The following is a 21,525-nucleotide window of genomic DNA, read 5'->3' on the forward strand; positions in this document are numbered from 1 at the left end:
TTTTTTTTTTTTTTCTTTTTCTGGTTTAGGCCACCATTTTCAATCACAAAAGAATTCATCTTGAGATTCAATCAAACAAAAAATCCAAAAGAGGAGGAAGAACTGTTGGACATAGCTAGAAAAAACATTATCAAATGTAAGGTAATGGCTGTTTGATTACTTAGTGTGTGAACTTTCTCTTCCAGTTGGTGGATGATTACATGTTCTAAAATGTTGAAAGAAAAAATAAGGATACATATTTCTTTAGTTATAAGTAGACATAGTTAAAAATACTAAGTACAAATTAATGTTAAAGATTATGACCAAATTATTCAATGTCAAATGGCTTTTGGATGAAAATTATTCATAAATTATTGGGGAATACAGCTGTTGACTCTAGTCCAAGAGTTCACATCAAAATATCAAAGGCTGGTAAATAAATATTTATTTATGAAAATTCTACATTTGACTGAAAAAAATGTTAACAAACATATCTTTTTTTTTTTTTTTTTTAAAAAGGACAGAAAGGCCTCCTAAACATTCACTATACATGCACAGAGGACTCTGTTCTTTCTCTGTAACAAACTATTCACCTAGCCTGTTAAATACATTCTTTAAGAATATATCATTAATTCACAAATTTTCAAAGAATATCAAAACAGAATAGAAGGTAAAATAAATCTCTGTTTTACCTTTTCTTAATTAGATACCATTTAAGTTTTGACAGAGAAATAATATGCACATGATTTTGCTATAATACTAAATGACTGGTGAAATGAAAAACTGCACAAAACAAATGAATAAATTAAGCCATCTTTTTTGGTCGCAGTTATTTCCCAGTATTTTATTCGTGGTTTACCATATATTTAATTTTTTAAAAATCCATGGAAAATGTTGATTAAAAAAAGAATTCAACATCCATTCATGATTAAAAATCTCACCAAAGTGGGTATGGAGGGAGCATATCTTAACATATTACAAAGCCATTTATGATAGCCCACTGGTGGCTCAGACAGTAAAGAGTCCGCCTGCAATGTGGGAGACCTGGTTCAATCCCTGGGTTGGGAAGATCCCCTGGAGACAGGAACAGCTACCCACTCCAGTATTCTCGCCTGGAGAATCCCTGTGAACAGAGGAGCCTGGCAGGCTACAGTCCATGTGGTTGCAAAGAGTCAGACACGACTGAGCGACTTTCGCTCTTCACTTTCACAGTCAGTGTAATACTCAGTGGTGAAAAACTGAAAACCTTATCCCTAAATTCTGGAACACAATAAGGTTGTCCATCTTACCACTTCTATTCAGCATAGTGTTGGAAGTTCTAGACATTGCAGTCAGATAAGAAAAGGAAGTAAAAAGTATCCAAATTGGAAGAGAAGAGATAATACTCTCATTGTGTGCAGATTACCTGATACTCTATACAGAAAACCTTAAAGCCACCACACAAAAACTACCAGAATGGATAAATGAATTTGGCAAGGTGGTAGGATACAGGATTAATATATAGAAATCTGTTACCTTTCTTTACACTAACAAGGAGATATCAGAAAGAGAAAACAAAAGAAAAGAAGCAAAGCCATTTAAAATTGTGTATAAAAAAAAATTACCCTAGAAATAGACATGACCTAGGTGATTAAAGACTTGCATGCTGAAAACTATAAAACATTGGTAAAGGAAATTGAAGATGACTCAGAAATGGAAAAGTATCCAATGCTTTGGTTTAGAGGAATTAGTATTGATAAAATAGCCATACTACCCAAAGCAATATACAGATACAATGCAATCCCTATGAAATTACTCATGAGATTTTTCACAGAGTTAGAACTAAATCCTGAAATTGATATGGAACCACAAAAGACCCAGAATTGCCAAAGTAATCCTGAGGAAAAAAGAACAAAGCTAGAGGTATAACCCTTGCAGACTTCAGACAATACTACAAAGCTATAGTAATCAAAACAATGTGTTATTTGCAAAACAGACAGATGGATCAGTGGAATAGAAGAGAGAACCCAGAAGTAAATCCACACACCTACAGTTAATCTTCAACAAAGGAGGCAATAATTATACAATGGACAGTCTTTTCAGCAAGTGTGTTGGAAATACTGGGCAGCCACATGTAAATTAACAAAGTTAGAACATACCCTCACACCATAAACAAAAGCAAACTCAAAATGACTTAAATACTTAAATATAAGACATGAAGGACTTCTAACTATAAGACATGACACCACAAAAGCCCTAGGAGAGAACACAGACAAACATTCTCTGAAATAAATGGCACCAGTGTTTTCTTAGGTTAGTCTCCCAAGGCAATAGAAAGAAAACAAAACCAAACAAATGGGACCTAATCAAACCTAAAAACTTTTGCACAGCAAAGGAAACCATTCACAACATGAAAAAGATAACTTACAGACTGGGAGAAAATGTTTGCAAGTGATGTAACTGCTGCTGCTGCTGCTGCTGCTAAGTCGCTTCAGTCATGTCTGACCCTGTGCGACCCCATAGACGGCAGCCCACCAGGCTCCTCCGTCCATGGGATTTTCCAGGCAAGAGTGCTGGAGTACTGACAAGGGATTAATTTCTAAAATATGCAAACAGCTCATGAAGCTGTTTAAAAAAAAAAACCCAATCAAAAAATGGGCAGGGATCTAACTAGACTTTTCTTCAAAGAAGACATACAAATGACCAACAGGCACATGAAAAGATGCTCAACATCACTAATTATTAGAGAAATGTAAATCCATACCATAATGAGGTATCACTTCATGCTGGTTGGAATGATCTTCATCAACAAGTCTACAAATGCAGGAGAGAGAGTAGAAGAAAATGAACCCTCCTACACTGTTGGTAGGAATGTAAATTGGTGCAGCCACTGTGAAAAATGGTATGGAGTTTCCTTAAAAACTTAAAATTGAGTCACCATATAATCCAGCAATTCCACTCCTGGGCATGTATCTGGAAAAGATGAAAAGTCTAATTCAAAAAGATATATGACCCCAGTGTTCACAGCAGCTCTATTTACAATATCCAAAACATGGAAGCAACCTAAGTGCCCATTGATAGATGAATGGATAAACATGTGATATATTTGTGTGTGTGTGTGTGTATATATATATATGTGTGCGTGTGTGTATGTGTGTGTGTCGCTAAGTTGCTTCAGTCTTGTCCAACTCTTTGCAACACTGTGGACTGTATGTAGCCTGCCAGGCTCCTCTGTCCAAGGGATTCTCCAGGCAAGAAAAGGAGTGGGTTGCCATGCCCTCTTGCAGGGGATCTTCTGGACCCAGGGATCGAACCTACGTCTCTTACATCTCCTGCATTGGCAGGCAGATTCTTTACCATTAGCGCCACCTGGGAAGCCCCAAAATGTGGTACATCCCTAAAATGGAATATTACCAGTGATTTAACAAAGAGCTATCAAGCTATCTTCCTCCATGAAGAGTCATGGAGGAAACTTAAACACATTTTGCTAAGTGATAGAAGCCAGTCTGAAAGATTCGATGCTGCCTAATTCCACCAAACAGCACTTTAGAAAAGGCTCATGGGAAAAGGCTCATGGTTTTTATGTAGACAGGAAAAAGATCAGAGGTTGCCAATGCTTGCATCAGAAGTGAGCCCTAATGTAAAGGATGAACTTCAATTAATGATAACATATCAATATTGGCCCATCAAGTAAAACAAATGCACCTTACTAAAACAAGCTGTTAGTAATATGGGAAACTGTGCTTGCGCTGGAATGAGGGGTACATGAGGACTCTGGACTTTCTGCTCAGGAATCTCTGTAAGCATTAAAACTCCCCTGCTAATTCCAAAAATTAACCTCATGAACAAAAGGTATTCAACACATTTAGGGGCATTTTGAGTTTGTTTCTTATTTTGATTAAAACTGCTGAACCTACTTTCCCCTGCCCACTCCTTTTTTGTTCTGCTTTTCTGTAAATGTTTACAAAAATGTTAACCTATATGAAGAGGAGTGATCCAAGGTGCCTTCCAGAGTAGTTCCTTTTTGCTTGTGAAGGTAAAGTATTCTTCATAGAAAGTGGGAAAATATTTCCTTCAGTTGTTAATCCAATTAAAAATAATGAGTGCTAAACTAAAATTACCAACCAAAGTACCAAAGATGAGCAAGACAAAGGTCCCCACTTTTTCCACGAGAGGAAATCCTCTCTGCTCCTTTTAAGAGAAAAAGAGTCCCGGGAACACAAAAATCAAACACACTGATGTACTGGAACCAACTATACCAAATGAGTTCCTAATCTGACGAACACATATTGCAAGTAAGACAGTGATAATATTGAGAGCCAGGGTGATTGAAGAATTGTGAATCCTTGAGAATGGAAGATTGGGGAAAACATCATTAAAGCTTTCCTTGCAGGGAAGTGGATTAGAGGGACCATCAGAAGCACAGAAAATGGTATGCGTGACTTCACAGTCATGAGGACACCACGTGGCAAGTACTCACTGTAACCTTGTAGGAATTCTGATGCTACATCGTCATAAAAACTGAAGTACCAAAGAGCGCAGGTATAAAGTAAGTGAGAAAACTTAAAGCAATCGCTGTACTGGTTACATCCTGCATCCGTGTCTTGGAAGGGCTTTGAACTTCTCAGTCTATGGGCAGACTGAGGTGTGCAGGGAAATGAAACGTCACGGTTGGTATGGCATAAGCTTTCTCTTTGGAGAAATGGAAGAGCTTTGGTGACTGAGGTGTGCAGGGAAATGAAAAAGTCACGGTTGGTATGGCATAAGCATTCTCTTTGGAGAAATGAAAGAGCTTTGGTTTACAATCATCTGTAGCACTGTTCTGCATGATTTTATGTTAAAGGGCAAGGGGGGGAGCATTTTAAATTATTACCACAAGGGCAAAGGAGACCATGAAGAAAACAATAAACTACTTGTGTAGCAAGAAGGCCTATCTTAGGAAGAAGTGCGAGAGAGAACACCATGCCAACACGAATGACCACTAGTGTCTCTCCATCAAGGTACCAAGACCCACCAGAGTCTCCAGATAAAAAATCTGAAATAGCAGCAGGAAGCTGTTTTAATGATTAAAAGAGAAGATGACATAGCTCCAAAATGTTCTCCATTACTATGGTGCTTGCCAGCACCACTTTTCCAGGTAATCCAAATGCAAAGAGTCCAGGATCTCCGTAAGATGTCACCGTGGTCCGAATACACAGACTCAGCAGGAGATGAACTCAGTGAGAAGCCGGAGACCGACGGTCAGCAGCATGAACTAAATGCAGGGACACCAGAGCGAGCCGCAGCAAGAGCCAAGCCAAGGGCGCCGCCCGCCGTGGTGGCCTGATCGAACTAAACGCCGAGAGGCCGAGCAGGGCACCACGGGGGCTCTGCATGTCAACTCTGTTGCTTTGATTAGGAGTATTAGCCAGAAAAAGGAATGAAGGAATACCATTTTCAGCAATATGAGTGGACCTAGAGATTATCACCTAAGTCATGCAGAGAAAGACAAATATCTTACAATAACATTTATGTGTGGAATCTAAAAAAAACCCACAAATTAACTCAGCTACAAAACAGAGGCAGACATAGAAAACAAATTTAATGTTATCAAAGGGAAAAGTGGTGTGGAGAGGTAAAGAGCATGGGATTCGCAGACACACATATAAAATAGATGAACACCAAGGACTTACTGAAGGGCACGGGAACCTGCACTCAATACCCTATTATAACCCATAATAGAAAAGAGTCTGACGGAATGGATGTGTGCGCGTAACCAAATCACTTGGCTGCATACCTGAAAGCAAAAGAATATTGTGAGTCAACTCTACTTCAATAAAAGTAAATGATAAAGTATGAATAAATTAGTAAAATGTAGACAACGGAAATAAAACTGTATTAAAATTTAAAAGCCGTATATTTTTGTTTGCTTCTTTTGTCTTCCCAATAACAGAGAAAACTGGGTCTCAGGACCTTAGGGATGGGGAGGCACGTGCACCTTCCCGATGCATGGACCCAAGTGGTGTACCTGGCTCAGTGCAGAGGAGAAGTCCAGGATGGTACGTCTACTGGCCGAGCTCTGCTCAGTCACTCTAAGTGATTTGCATTAGCAGTGAAGGCATAATTTGGTAGCTGTAATATTTAGACACTGCAGGAGCCAAGGAAAACTTGCCTTTCTTGTATTGAAATATCTGACAATGTTTCATTATGAAAGTTCCTTTTGTAATTTTGAATTTATGAATTTGGCTGCTCAACTCTCTAATTATGAAATTGTTCTAAAAACTTTTTCTCAGTAGAGTCATTATTGCTTTTTTCTAAAATTAGTAACTAATTAAAAAGTAATATAAAATGTCATTTAGTGATTTTCAATTACAATAGGCATTATGCTTTAGAGAAACTTGTTTTGGCATTTTATAACTCTTACTCATAAGACATTAACCAAATGGCCGTTTATTTCTTCACTTGTTTTAAACAGCCATTTTACTCATTACCTTTTCATTTATCACTTCTTATTTCCGTGTTGCCTTTTAAACCCCCCTCCAACCAATCTAAAAAAGAAATTAAGAAACATTACTTTATAGGAAATAAAGTTCCTTCTATCATTAACTTAAATTTTATGTGTATGCCTTTTAAAATGAGTTTAGAATGGTATCCAGATGAGGTCAGAGAGTATTTCCCCACGTAAATTGAGGTTTGTAGTGCTATCTGGGTGGAGAAGGCAATGGCACCCGACTCCAGTACTCGTGCCTGGCAAATCCCATGGATGGAGGAGCCTGGTGGGCTGCAGTCCATGGGGTCGCTAGGAGTCAGGACACGACTTCACTTTCCCTTTCACTTGTCACTTTCATGCATTGGAGAAGGAAATGGCAACCCACTCCAGTGTTCTTGCCTGGAGAATCCCAGGGACGGGGGAGCCTGGTGGGCTGCAGTCCATGGGGTCGCTAAGAGTTGGACGCAACTGAGTGACTTCACTTTCACTTTTCACTTTCACGCATTGGAGAAGGACATGGCAACCCACTCCAGTGTTCTTGCCTGGAGAATCCCAGGGATGGGGGAGCCTGGTGGGCTGCCGTCTATAGGGTCGCACAGGGTTAGACTTGACTGAAGCGACTTAGCAGCAGCAGCAGCAGCAGCAGTGCTGTCTGGGAGCTCTCAAGCGGTAGGGAGAGTAAGAATGATTCTGTATCTAACTTGCTGGTAGGGCCTTCCATCACAGTGCGGTCTACAGCCTGGGTCTGTAAAATGTTTTAAGTGATACTGAGGTAAGCAGTCTTGACTCACCAGCAACCGCTTGCTCTTCCTTGTCACGTAACCTCAGTTTTGTTCCTAACAGCTGTTCAAAATCTTTGTACAGGTACATTCTTGGAGAGATTGTGAGTTTGGTTCAAGATCCCCATAATAAAGAAAATATTTCAATGAAGTGAGTCACATGAAGTTCTTTGCTTCATGGTGCTTTTAAGAGCTATATTTATACTATATTACGGTCTATCAACTGTGCAATAGCTTGTCTGGAAAATGCACATACCTTAATTAAAAAAGAATGCTTTTGGAAAAGTGGCACTTGCTACACTTGCTAGATGTTGGATTACTAAAAACCTTCAACTAAAAAAAAGAAAACCCGCAATACCTGCAAAGCACAATAAGTAAAATGAAGTATGCCTGTAATGACGTGAGGTGCAGTTTTCTGTAGGGCCTTAGCTTTACGCTCTTCCTTGTTCAGCTCCACTGGCCTTATTCCCTCTGCTTTTCTGTTTATAGCAGTTCTTTGTCATCCATTTCTGTCCGATTTCCCCACTATTATGTAATGATGCTGGCGGTAAAGAGCCTGCCTGCCAATGCAGGAGACTAGGAGATGTGAGTTTCATCCCTGGGTTGAGAAGAAACCTGGAGGAGGGCATGGCAACCCACTCCAGTGCTCTGGCCTGGAAAGTCCCGTGGGCAGAGGAGCCTGGTGGGCTGCGGTCCACAGGATTGCAAACAGCTGGGCAGGACTAACCGACTGAGCACAGCACACGCACATATGTGCCCTGATCTACTTTTTTTTTTTAATTTAAATTTATTTATTTTAACTGGAGGCTAATTACTTTACAATATTGTATTGGTTTTGCCATACATCAACATGAATCCACCACGGGTGTACACATATTCCCAATCCTGAATCCCCCTCCCACCTCCCTCCCTGTGCCATCCCTCTGGGGCATCCCAGTGCACCAGCCCCAAGCATCCTGTATCCTGCATCACACCTGGACTGGCGATTTGTTTTGTTGGCTGGAAGAGCTGGAACGCCTTCCTAGGGCATTTCTCTCTCTTTCCTCGCCTCTCTCCTGCCCTTCCCCTCCTCTGTAGTCTCAAGGGGGCGACTCGATTACCTTTTCTGGTCTAGCCTTGAAGTCACACAGCATCACTGAATGGCCCTTACTATTGGTTGAAGCAGTCACGAGGCCTGCTCAGGCTCGAGGGGAGCAGTGCATAGACCTCACCTCTTGATGGGAGGGACTCCAAGGCTGTGAGTATTTTAAAGCCACAATGTGGTCTTGGTGACTGATTATAAGACTTAATCGTAGTGTGTAGAAAAACAGCAAAAAATGATTTATAGAAAAAAATGATTTATAAATTATGTTTCTACTTGTCAATATTTCAGAAGCTTTGAATATGCTCTATGCTTCCCTGGACCATGCTGTCTTTGATTGCGATCATCTGCCTGCCTTATTTTTTGTTGCGGAATCAGTTCTATACAGACTCTGCTGTGATGCATTCCAAAAAGCATACTTATACTCAGTTGAAATCAAGCTGGCAAAGGTATGTTTTAAGGTGATTCCAATGTATTTTAATTGCCACATGCACTACATCTGACCACACGATACCTGTTTCAGGATCCAAACAGGCCATTTGGTTTTATTACAGAATATTCTCTTGTTTGGTAGTTTATTTTAATCTCTAAATGTGGACACTACATTATTACTTGATATGCAAATGGAGATGGTTGGAGAAAATACAGTTTTGCCAGCTAGGTAAGAAAATAACATTTGATTAAGAATCAAGTTTGTACTTATTTCCCCTCCTGTCTATTTTAAGGGTTGCTGAATGCCAGTTTTCCATTTGAAAATGCTGACTGGTATACTCTCAAAATGTGGCCCGATTTCATAAGATAGATTGTTATCTCAGTATTCTATGTCATTTTAGAGCTGTAAGATGGGAACTATATTCATGCAGCTCATGTTTCATAAGGTCCTAGAAGACAGAGCGTTCCACTTCTGTGATGATCAGGTTGCCTGCTGCCAAACTTATTATTAGTCAAAGAAATTTGGCTTAACTAGTGGTTTTATTGCAAAGAAAAACCAGAAGAATAATTTCTTTATGAATAAAGAAAATATATCTGTATGTATATATTTTAGTTGACATATATGTATATACATATCATTTGAAATTAAGTACAGTGTTATTTGCAAAAATGTATTTTCCCTTCTTTACTTTTGATTATGAGATTTTGATTATGTTAGAAAGTGCGCATGAAGATACTCATGGGTTATCCAGGGCGTTTTGGAAGACGCTGTATTTCAGACCTTACAGATTAAGTCCAGATCGTGTCTGATACGTTTGGGGTAAAAGATTTATGGACACCAGGCAAGAAACAGAGCATAATAGAAACTGAACATGCAAAGAACTGAGGCTCTGCACAGAACAGCTGGGGGCAAAGAGACAAGTAAAATTACAATGTCCTTTTCTTCTTTCTTTATTTCCCAAACTGTTCATTATAACGATACCTAAGAGCTTCTATTTATATAATTATTTTGGGATTTCAAAATATAATATATGCATTACTTATATAAAAAGAGTTAGCATTAGGGCTAGTTTATGACAGGAAAAGAATGGAGGAAAAACATAGGTCAAGTGTGTGTAGCTTTTTCTCCTTTCCTTCTCATCCTCTTTGGTGGCCTTTTCCCATTTCTTGCCTTTTATATTTTTGCCAGCAATAAAAATGGCTATAAAATAAAGTTTTAGTCATTGTGTATATTGCTTATAATTTACATATACCATGGATTCATTTAATTTAAAAAGATTCCTATATCCTCTCAGGTGAGTGGTTAGACTATTTGCATTGCACAATAATTGGTGCTTTAGATGTATTAGACATAATAACTTGTTTAATCACAATAATCCTAAAAGGTAGGTGCTATTATTAACCACCATTCCACAGACTAGGCAAAGAGACTCTAAGTTGATTACCCAAGATCTCAGCAGAGAAGAGTTTGAAACCCAGGATCTCATGGACTCTCAGCCATGATTCTACTCATTTACCTGGGCTCCCAGATTTACTAGGGCTTCCCTGGTAGCTCAGCTGCACGGAGACTCTGCCTGCAATGTGGGACACCCGGGTTCTATCCCCGGCTTAGGAAGATCCCCTGGAGAAGGGAATGGAAAGCCACTCCAGTATTCTGTCCTGGAGAATTCCATGGACAGAGGAGCCTGGCAGGTTGCAGTCCATGGAGTCGCAAGAGTCAGACACGACTGAGCAACTGAACCTACTTGCCTATCAGATTTACCGATTTGAATGCTTGCTTTTCATAGTTCTAGATAATATAGACTAGCTAGGAGAAAGCAGCATGCTTTGTAAGTGCCTTTGATTTCAGACAAGAAGCCATTTCAGTCACCCACCTTTTCTCTGCAGGAGTTTCACTGTATATCTACTAGTCAGTTGGGTGCTTCTTTTTTGATGTTTTTCTTGTTGACAGAACGGTCTATTTAAGGATATTGCCATGGAGTCACTGCTCACCTTCACACACAGCATTTTGTTTCTCTTTCGACAAAGAAATATATAGCTCATGCTTGGGAAAAGACAGAAACACCTGATTCCTAGTATTACTTATTTTTACATTTTGTGCATATTCTTCCCTCATCTGAGTGTAGAATCTTAACTACTGGAGTCTGCTTATTAAGGTATCATTAGTTTAATATATATGCAAGCTATATACATATATATAAACCATATATAAACTATAGTTTAATGTATTTTTTCACATAATTGCTATTTATCCATCTATTTTTGGGTACGTTGGTTCTGGGCTTCTTCGTGGCTCAGACGGTAAAGAGTCTGCCTGACAATTCAGGAGACGCAGGTTCAATCCCTGGGTTGGGAAGATCCTCTGGAGTAGGAAATGGAAACCAGCTCCAGTGTTCTTGTCTGGAGAATCCATGGACAGAGGACCCTGGCAGGGGCTCCAGTCCATGGGGTTGCAAGGATGGACACAGCTGAGCAGCTAGCACTTCCGCTTTGGCGCTGGGTCCTCGCTGCTGCACGGACTTCCTCTAGCGGCGTGAGTGGAGGCTGCTCTCTGCTTGCGGTGTACAGGGTCTCACTGTGGCGGCTTCTCCTGTTGCCCAGCGTGGGCTCTCAGGTGGCTGGCCTCAGTACTCGTGCATGTGGGCTACGTGGTTGCAGCGTCTGGGCTTAGTTGCCCCCACAGCACGCAGAACCTTCCCAGACCAGGGACTGAATCCGTGTCCCCTGCGTTGGCAAGTGGATTCTTAACCACTGGACCACCAGGAATGTCCAGTTTAAATGTTTTAGACAGGAATATGAACAGTGTTCTTCAAGCTTCTATAAACATGAAACACATAACCAACTATTAAAATGTAATACATAATAAATATTATTCACCATTTCTATTTCACAATTAGATAACAGAGAAATGAAGATAAGGGATGAAAAGAGAAGGAAAGGGGATTAAAGAGCAAAGGAAGAGATGGGCAGGCAGAGAGAGAAATCGACAGGCGGAAATTTACCCTAGGAGGCAAAGCTTAAGTTGTCAAGCTGCAGAGACAGTGCGTGCAGCAGTGAAACATGAGCACACACGCACAGGGAGTTCAGAGTTCTTCAGAGGTAAAGACATGGCAATGAAAGCCTCGCTTTTGAGAATATTGCCGATGAAAGCTTTTAAAAACCATTTTCCAAGTATAGTCATATAAAGTTTTGCTTTGGGATCAGGGGAAACTCATGATCAAATTGCTGTATAATCCAGCAGTTATGCAGGCTGATATGTTTGTCGATCACGTTTTTTTCTCTTTTGACCCATGTTAAATTTTTAAAGTCTTGTTTTCAGTATCCTTCTCTGGTCCCTTCAAAATCTTAGATTATTCTTCTTCTGGTGAATTTATTATTTCTGACTTTGATATTCTCACTTAGACTATTGCAGTGTTCTTTTGAATAGTCTGTTGATTTCCACTTCCTTCGTATCTAACGTCAGTCTTTTGGAGAAGCATAGTACTATATCAGAGTGCTTTATATGAAGAGATCCCTTGGCATGACATAAATATTTTATTTATTTATGAACATGTACTGTAAATCATGCATGTTTATAAGTTATGGATACATTTATAAACATTCATGATACATTCTCAAAATTTAATGATCGAAAAATTTGATAACAATATTTGGAAATCACTGCTGTAATTGAAAGTTTGTGTGTTTTGATGCAATACACACAGTCCTGGGTTCAGAGCCCAGTGATGCTGCTCATTTGCTTAATAATCTTGTGGAAGCACTGAAACTTGTTAGGATCACCTTTTGAGTTTAATTTTATTTTTCACATGTGGATCTAATATTGCCCTGCATCGTGGCAAAGAGGACTTTGATATAAGGTCTTGATAGTGATATAAGGGTAGGTATTATTATTTGGTCCTTTCCTGTAATCTTATGATTTAACGATTTAGGCATTTATATTCCATTTATTACTATAGTCTGTGTTTTTTTTCCTTACTTTTCATGAAATCTTACATATTTTTTGTAGATATTTCAATTCTGTTGTCTGTGTAAAACAGTTTTAGCTATACATGTATTTTAAACTTCACAGAAGTAAGATACTAAATTGTTCATTTAGTAATGACATTGTGTGTGTGTGTGTGTGCTTGCGTGTAATTTTATGAGGGAATCACACTCTGCACTGGAGAATATTTCTCAACGCTGTTGCAGTCCAGCACACACATAATGCACATTCATATCTGGACTGAAACAAGGCTCTGTGCAGGGCACCATGGCATTTCCTCTTATTTTAAAATCCCCTTTCATTGATTTCATGACTCACTTAAGGGGCATGACTTGCAATTTGAAAGATACTGTTCTAAAGGATATAGAACAAAACAGCATTCAGTACTGGTCATTATATGTAATGGAGAAATGATTTATAAACTTTTTTTTTTTTTTAGCTGTGCCAGTATTTCGACCTTGATATAAATGTTTTAAAGTTATTTCAAAAGCACATGATCTCAAGTGAATTTGAAATTGTTTCATCAAAAGCAACAGTAATAATAAAATGGTTTGTTTTCCTTATGGTTTTTAAACATTTATTGAGGTAACACAAAAATCTTTTTTCTTTCTCTTTTGACAGATTGGCTATTTGGTCTTCTTACGACTTTTTATATATTTCCTTCACGGTCACCTGGAAAATTTTAAACAACATTTACTTAGGCTTCAGCCATATTTATACGGTAGGCTGTCTTTTATTTTCTATACTTATAAATGTTTTATGTTATATTTTGAGAAGCTCAGACTATCACTCTAAAGAGTATAAGCTGTATTTTGTTTTTTGTGAAAGGTGATATGTGCGGTATTGAAGCGGACAGCTTCTGGGCAAGACTGCGTGGGTTTTATGTTTAAATTTCCTACTTAACTGAGCATCTGACCTTGTCTGTGACTCGGTTTTCTCATCTGAATTTCAAAAGTTAAATTCGTATCTTAGGTAACCCTAGCGGTGGTGTAGATGCCGGACTGGAGAAAGGAGAGGGTGGACGCAGGGGTCCGTTAGCTATGATGTTAGAACAGGCAAGAGATTAAAGGCATAAGCTTCTACAATGGGGACGGATAGAGTAAAATAATTTTGAAAAGTATTTGGAAGATAAAGAAAAATTGGACTTGGTGATCACGTGGATCTAAGCTGTATAAGGGAAAGTGAGCAATTTAGGATGAATCTCAAGTTTTACATACTGACTAGTAAGGTCAAGGTAATGGCACTCTGAACTGAAAAGGTTCTGGAGAAACACTGGACATATTGAATTTGGAGGTCCCTCAGGTGTATATACCCAGTTGGGAGCATGTTTGAAATTGGGGAATGAGTCAAGCCTGGGAATCACTTATTTCAGAGTGATTCACTTATTTCACTTATTAACATGGATCATTTAACAGTCATCACTGTTAATGTGAATGAGATACACCGGGAATGGGAGGTGTGGCGGCGGGGGAGGCGGGGGAGATATTTACTATAGGAATAAAGTCTTGGGGAACGTAAATAGTTAATAGATGATTGGAGTAACAGATATCAACTAGGAGAGGAGAATTAAGAGAAACAGGAGGGAGTGATATAGAAATCAAAATAGGAGAGATTCAGGAAGGTCACCATTATCGAGAGCTATAAAAGTGTTAAGCAATAGGAGCTCTGAAAGCGGTGATGCGTGTCTACAGTTGGAAAGTCACTGTTCTTGGGCGCAGTCACCAGTGGAAGCACAGTTCAGACTGGAGGGAAGCAGAGTGGAGGGAAAGTTTAATGACAAAATGGTGAGCTGTTTTGAAAAGCTTAGCTGTGAAAAAAGAAGAAATGTGTCAGTAGCTTGGATGAAAAACAAGGTCAATAGAGGAGATTAGTATGTTGTAGGATAAGAAATCAAGAGACTCAGGATACAAGAAAGGGAGTAAAGTTTGATGCGAGAGGCTGTAGAGAAGGGAGGAGAAAGTAATAGTGGAAGTGTGTGAATACTAGTTTTGAAACCTAGACACGCGCAGCTGTAGATCGGCAGTACAGAAATCCATGTCTATTGTATCACTTGCTTTGTCTCCTTCATTTCACTATAAATCTCTTAACTCCACAGTGGTTAGCGTAGTGATTCACCAGCTATTCAGATATTTGTGGCAAACACATTTTGAAAAATTATTTATATGAAACCTCAAGTTCTTATATTAGCTTTTTAATGTTGATCTATCTCAAGAACACCAGCATTTTTGTTTCGTATAAGGATAGAATCCCCTATCCGCCCTCTTATCTCATGCTGTTTGGTGGAGACCTGCTTAGGCGTGTTCATCATCAGAAGCAGGTGGGTTCCTACCTGAGGCTGTGAGTTACTGCTCTCTACCCATGTTGCCATCCAACGGAAGAGTGGTCATTACTAATTTTTCCACTGTTAATGGACTGAAACTCAAAGGTTGTTTAAAAGTTCGTAAAAAGAACAACACAAAGATATTTCTGTTAAATGCCACATCGTCTTATGCGAAATGGCATAATCATTGCTGTCATTAAACTATATACTTTAAAAATCAATAACAACAACATCTTGAAAAGAATTAAACTGGGATATTGGTTTAAAAGCAATGACATCGATTGCAATTTCAAAATACCCATTATGAAGAGTATATATTCTGACTTGATTCATTTTCAGCTGGAAGTTTCCACCATTGTTGTATAGTAACTATACTTAATTGGGCATTCAACCATTATGTAATTGCTGTTTTGAATTATATGAACTCTTATGTATGAATTTTTTACCTTGTAGTTTTCTATTATACCACTAGGGGTCATACATAACATTGTTAATCTTCAGTAGTTGGGGAAATATACAGCAGTTTCAGCCTCTCAGTACTGAATTTAATTATATTTTAATAGCGAAAAGACAAATGAAACACAGTGCGAGATGTTAATGAAATATTTCTCACAAATTATTTTTCTTACACTAGCACTTTCTTGCTCCAAAGAATTATATTGGATGTATCCAAACATCTCTTCGAATGTGCAGTGCATTCTGAAAATCATGGAAATCATATGTAAAAGAGAACTCCCTTCTGAATCAATTTTTAGGCCTGTGGAGGACAAGAATACAGATTCTGCAATGGTGAGTATATCCCATGCGTGCTAACTGCTAAGTTGCTTCAGTCGTGCCCAACTCTCTGCCACCCTACCGGCTGTATAGCCCAGCAGGCTCCTCTGTCCACGAGACTGCCCAGGCAAGAATCCCGGATGGGTTGCCGCGCCCTCTTCCAGGGGTCTTCCCAAGCCAGGGATCGAACCCGGGTTGCCTGAGTCTCCTGCACCGGCAGGCGGGGTCTCTACCAGCGCTACGTGCGAGGCCCACGTGTATCCCAGTGCGTGGCAGATCAGGTCACATTACTGTGATTAAAAATCACTGCTTAACAGTTCAGTAACATGGCTGAAGATGAACTTAGCTGGGGAGAGGCATGAACAGTACAGACACTGAGGCCGCGCAACCGAGGCTCGCTTCCTAGATCGCAGTTAGGACCGCGGTGGAAGTCAGTCTCCCCCGCTGCTGCTTTAGATGGAGTGACGCCCTCCTACCTTCTTCCTTACAGAGTCCATCTCAGCTGATTAATTAAAAATCGCAACTTAATTTAGATTGACTTTTAAATGAACATTTTATGGTATTACATTTTTATTAAAGGGAGAGTGTATAAAGTGCAGGCTATTAATGAAAGCAAGTGTAATACTTTTATGCTCCATAATTCATGTGTAATAATATTTAATATGCTATTAAAACCAACTGAAAGCTTTTAAATGGTTCAAAATTGAGGACTTAAAAGCAAAACTATTTAAGAAAAATTTTTTTTTAATTTCCTTTGTTATTCCAACTAGCATTATGTTAAATGTATTTTTCTCTTTTTTAAGAATTAGAGAAACAGAATTTCTATTTATAAATTATAAAATAGTAGGTATATGTAGCAAAAAACAATCAAGAATCAAGAATTAAAGGTCTGAAGTGTTCGCTGCTTTCTTTCAGAATATATGTGAGAAAGGGAAATAGAGGCATTGCAAGTCACAAAGACTGAAGTTTGTCTTTTGAAGTACATCAGTCTATAAGGGACAAGAACACTGGAGTTCTGTTTGCATAAGACATAACTCATTACATACCAAGGAATTATATACAATTGGGACAGATAGTTTTTCCTAATGTTGATCACTAATTTCTGAGTTGGAAAGTAAAAGTTTTGTCATATACCAAGGATTATTTTGAGTTGCCTCATAGTTTCCCCATGCTTCCTTTGGTTCCTTCCTAAAACTACCTAAAATTTAAGTGTATAAGGAAAAACATTCAACCACATCTATCTGAGATTTTTCTAGGAGTTAGTGTTTTCTCTTTGGCTCATAAGTTGGTGGAGGACCATTTATATAAACAATGACATATGCCGGTGCCAGCCGGCCAAGTTGATCAGGTCCCGAGAATGTGCACGGTAGGGCTAAGAAAGAAACTAAAGCAAGAGACTACAACAAAGATGGGGTCGAGAGGTTCAGACACGTCTCCACGAAGGGACGCAGTCTGACACCAACTTTATTCAGCATCTTATATTTATACAGAAGAGTGTGAGAAAGACAAGACAGTTGACATTTTTTCTTGGTTGGCCTATACATCTTACAAACAGTCACAAGAAATCTTGAGAGCATGGGAATGGCTCCCTGTTATTATTTCTTACACCAGATAACATTTCCCTGTGCATGAGAAGTTTGCACAGAACTCCAGGTGTCTGCAGTAAATAAGCACCTAATCTCTGGGGTGGGGGGACAGAGAGCTATGTTTGCAAGCAAACCCTCAAGGACTGAGGCAGCTCCCAGAGCTGTGTCCTTCGGACAAAGGACCCCGTTCTCATGGGCAGCTCCCCGCAGACATACACTAAGCCCTTTGAACCATTTGGTTATTCTTACTAATGAACATAGTTTGCTTCATGCATAAAAGGAGCTTGTTTTACAGTTTAAAATATATTTTAATAATTTAAATATATAACCTAAGACATTGAGCAACAGAGAAAGTACTGACTATGAAAAGGAATGACCTACTCACCAACTGACTGTGTGGTCCAGAGTAGGTCCATTCAGTTCAGTTCAGTTCAGTTCAGTCGCTCAGTCATGTCCAACTCTTTGCAACCCCATGAACTGCAGCACGCCAGGCCTTCCTGTCCACCAACTCCCGGAGTTTACTCAAACTCATGTCCATTGAGTTGGTGATGCCATCCAACCATCTCATCCTCTGTAGTCCCCTTCTCCTCCTGCACTCAATCTTTCCCAGCATCAAGCTCTTTTCAGATGAGTCAGCTCTTCACATCAGGTGGCCAAAGTATTGGAGTTTCAGCTTCAGCATCAGTCCTTCCAATGAACACCCAGGACTGATCTCCTTTAGGATGGACTGGTTGATCTCCTTACCGTCCAAGGGACTCTCAAGTCTTCTCCAACACCACAGTTCAAAAGCATCAATTCTTCAGCTCTCAGCCTTCTTCACAGTCCAGCTCTCACATGACCTCCTACATGACCACTGGAAAAACCATAGCCTTGACTAGACAGACCTTTGTTGGCAAAGTAATGCCTCTGCTTTGTAATATGCTATCTAGGTTGGTCATAACTTTCCTTCCAAGGAGTAAGTGTCTTTTAATTTCATGGCTGCACTCACCATCTGCAGTGATTTTGGAGCCCCCCAAAATTAAGTCAGCCACTGTTTCCACTGTTTCCCCATCTGTTTGCCATGAAGTGATGGGACCGGATGCCATGATCTTAGTTTCCTGAATATTGAGTTTTAAGCCAACTTTTTAACTCTCCTCTTTCTCTTTCATCAAGAGGCTCTTTAGTTCCTCTGCACTTTCTGCCATAAGGGTGGTGTCATCTGCATATCTGAGGTTATTGATATTTCTCCTGGCAATCTTGATTCCAGCTTGTGCTTCCTCCAGCCCAGCGTTTCTCATGATGTACTCTGCATTAAGTTAAATAAGCTGGGTGACAATATACAGCCTTGACTTACTCCTTTTCCTATTTGGAACCAGTCTGTTGTTCCATTAAACTCTCTAAATCCCTGTCTGCTGACCTTTAAAAAAGATACTATCTTCATCATCATATTTGCCCTAACTAATCTACAGGACTGTTGTGAAGACTGCAAAAAAAGCATGTGCTCATAAATTAGTAAGAGCCGTGCAAATGTAGACTAGTTATTGAAAAATATACTTAAGAACTCACTTAGGCAGTTAAATATAATAATTCTCATCTAAGGACATGATTATGCTGACAATAATTGTGCTTAATTATGTAGTTAATTGTGCTAACCCTAATGTGGTGGTGATTTGAGTGTTTTTCCTTTAATCAACTAAGAAACTGAAACCTTGAGAGCCTGCATGTTACAGTCGTGATGTGCACGACTTTCAGGGCTGATGCTGCTTTTCCTTAAGTCAGGCTGCTGTTGTCGGCCTCGGCAGGACACACAAAAGGACATGGAGGCCTACTGTTTTCAGGCAGTTCAGATCCAGCTTTCGATGAGCTGAAAGGGGCAAGAACGTCAGCACATGAAAAGAACGTTGTCTGCTTACGATGGGACAAGTCTCTAAGCCTCTGCGCTCTTCCACATTTTAGAACAGACGGTGTAGTTTCAGTCTTTTTAAATACTATCTCAGCTCCATGTGTGAGATTCCATGGAGAGAGTATAACAGATTTTAGCCTATCAGACTTATTGCCCTCCTTTTCCTGCTCCCATTTCCTCCTAATGTAAAGAATGTAGAAGGTCGTGTAGCCACAGCGCTGCTGAGAGTCTCAGGTTCAGCGGATTCAGTGGTTGATGGCGTGTGTTGTCGCCCAGGGTCCGCCCAGCTTCTCTGGTGTAAGTGTAACCCAGCCTCCCCACTTCAGTTGAGTATTTACTCATTCAGTACTCATCTGTCTCAACTTCTGGGGAACAAAAGGGGGGAAGAAGGGAGAAAACTGGGAATATAAAAGGTAACATCTGTATTCATCCTGTCTCTCTTCTTTATTATTCACATGCTATAGCAGAGGATTTGTGGAGTTATTTTTACAGCTCTTATCCTCCAGTAATGCTACAGGGCCCATGATAACATATTTCGGCCACTGTAAAATACTTTATTTTTAATATTTTTATAAGCATTGGAGTAGAAACTATTTGTTTTCGAAGAGCTATTAAAAAATCACTTAAAAAAGGAATTCTGTGGGATATAAGCATTAGGATACACACAGTATGGGTGTTGGTTCTTTATAAAAATAGGAAATTTCCTTTCCCCTGCTGCTGGAACCTGTTTCTCCTTTTAATGTTCTTTCAAGCTGATCCAGACACAGGGTTTCCATTGACTTTGACAAATGGTGCACTTTAATTGGCTCTGTGGATTGCAGAGCCAGAACACTGGATTGAGTTTTCCACTCTGTCCTTTGGTCACCAGCAAGGCTGAATTTGTTAAGCACAGTTGTCACATGAGAATAATAACATGGTTCTTTGGAGAAGGTAGATTCAAATTCAACTAAAATGCAGTAGACCATTTACTAACTAGGTGCATCCATCCTAAAGCACAAATAGTTTCACGAAACCTTCGAAAGACACAGGCTTTACATTCAAATGTATTCGCAGTCTCATCTTCCAGGGCCTTAAGTACTTAGTAAGCCGAAAGCATTGTCTAAATTTGGAACATTCTGTGTTGTACTGTAATTATAAATGGTTTCTAGGAATTGGGTTAGACTGAAACACAGGTTCTTTATAATTAGGAGCATTACCCTGTGATTCACGTCCTGTTATTAGGTAACACATTTGTATTGAGAGGTCCTTTCATGGCAGTGACAACCATCTCCCAAATGCATGAAAGCAATGATAAAACTCCAAATGCTGTCTTTGAGCAGTCACAATAGAGCCCGTGCTTCAGAGTTCATTTTTGCTATCAAAAAGTCTGGTCAGACACTCAGAGCTTCTCAGATTTGCACAAAATTCAAGCTGATGTGGTTATCTGAATTCTCAGCCAACAGCATACTGGCAGCACTTTGGTAGGTGGGCTTTATATCTGTACTGAGTTGGGTCTGTGCTGTGGCATGTGAGGTCTTTCCCTGCAGGACACATTCTCTGGCTGAGGCAGGGGCTCTGGGACGAACAGGCCTCAGGAGTTAGCGCACAGGGGCTCTCTAGCTGGGGGATGTGGACTCAGTACTCGCAGCACGTGACTTAGTCACTCCGTGGCATGTGGGAGCTTAGTTCCCTGACCAGGGATTGAACCTGCCTGCCCTGCATTGCTGGGTGGATTCTTAACCCCCCGGGAAGTCCTAACCATAAGGTTCTGGAGGGCAGGTGTGGAGATCTATGCAGCCTCCTAAGGGAAGCCTCGAATATACGCTTCCCTGCTGATTAAAGCTGCCACCTGCCCACCTGCAGGGGCCGGCCTCCCTCTCGAGCATCCCTCCCCTTGTCCTTGGGTATGGGTGCTAGTCTGCAAACCAGCATAGCCCAAAGCTGGGCAGCAGGCAGGGGGAAATGAAGGAACTACCGGACGTGGCCGTAAAACCACACTGACCCCGAGAGAGACTAAGTTCCAGTTCTCTGGGAGTCATTCAATGCAGTGCTCCGTGCCTGATACTTTTTAAAACTACAATAATATGAATTACAAAAATTAAAAAGAAATCTATGTATAGGCATTCATTTCTAATTGGACTGAAAATAAAATTAACAGCTAAATTTTATGTTTTAAAATACACATTTTTATTTATGTACTGTAGTCAGCAGTTTGTTTGCAGATGGGAGTTATCAGCCAACCGCACCTTGGGTGGGGCTGATCTGGTGTAAACGCAAAGAACT

The 21,525-nt window shown here is 39.9% G+C and overlaps 1 protein-coding gene across 8 annotated transcripts in view; it reads left to right on the forward strand.

The window, feature by feature from the left end:
* Window positions 1-21,525, forward strand: part of TMEM232 (transmembrane protein 232) — a 263,318-nt gene that overhangs the window by 35,599 nt on the left and 206,194 nt on the right. For 4 of the 8 annotated variants that reach the window (XM_027545464.1, XM_027545462.1, XM_027545463.1 and 1 more), the window contains 5 exons: window positions 30-141; window positions 5,891-5,996; window positions 8,579-8,736; window positions 13,323-13,422; window positions 15,656-15,810. In XM_027545464.1, the coding sequence (XP_027401265.1) occupies window positions 30-141; window positions 5,891-5,996; window positions 8,579-8,736; window positions 13,323-13,422; window positions 15,656-15,810 (631 nt within the window). Of the gene's footprint in view, window positions 1-29; window positions 142-4,351; window positions 4,508-5,890; window positions 5,997-8,320; window positions 8,444-8,578; window positions 8,737-13,322; window positions 13,423-15,655; window positions 15,811-21,525 lie in introns of those variants that run through there. The other 4 variants (XM_027545466.1, XM_027545467.1, XM_027545469.1 and 1 more) reach the window with 4 other exon arrangements.

This window comes from Bos indicus x Bos taurus, chromosome 7, assembly GCF_003369695.1.
Source record: "Bos indicus x Bos taurus breed Angus x Brahman F1 hybrid chromosome 7, Bos_hybrid_MaternalHap_v2.0, whole genome shotgun sequence".
Classification (NCBI taxonomy): domain Eukaryota; kingdom Metazoa; phylum Chordata; class Mammalia; order Artiodactyla; family Bovidae; genus Bos; species Bos indicus x Bos taurus.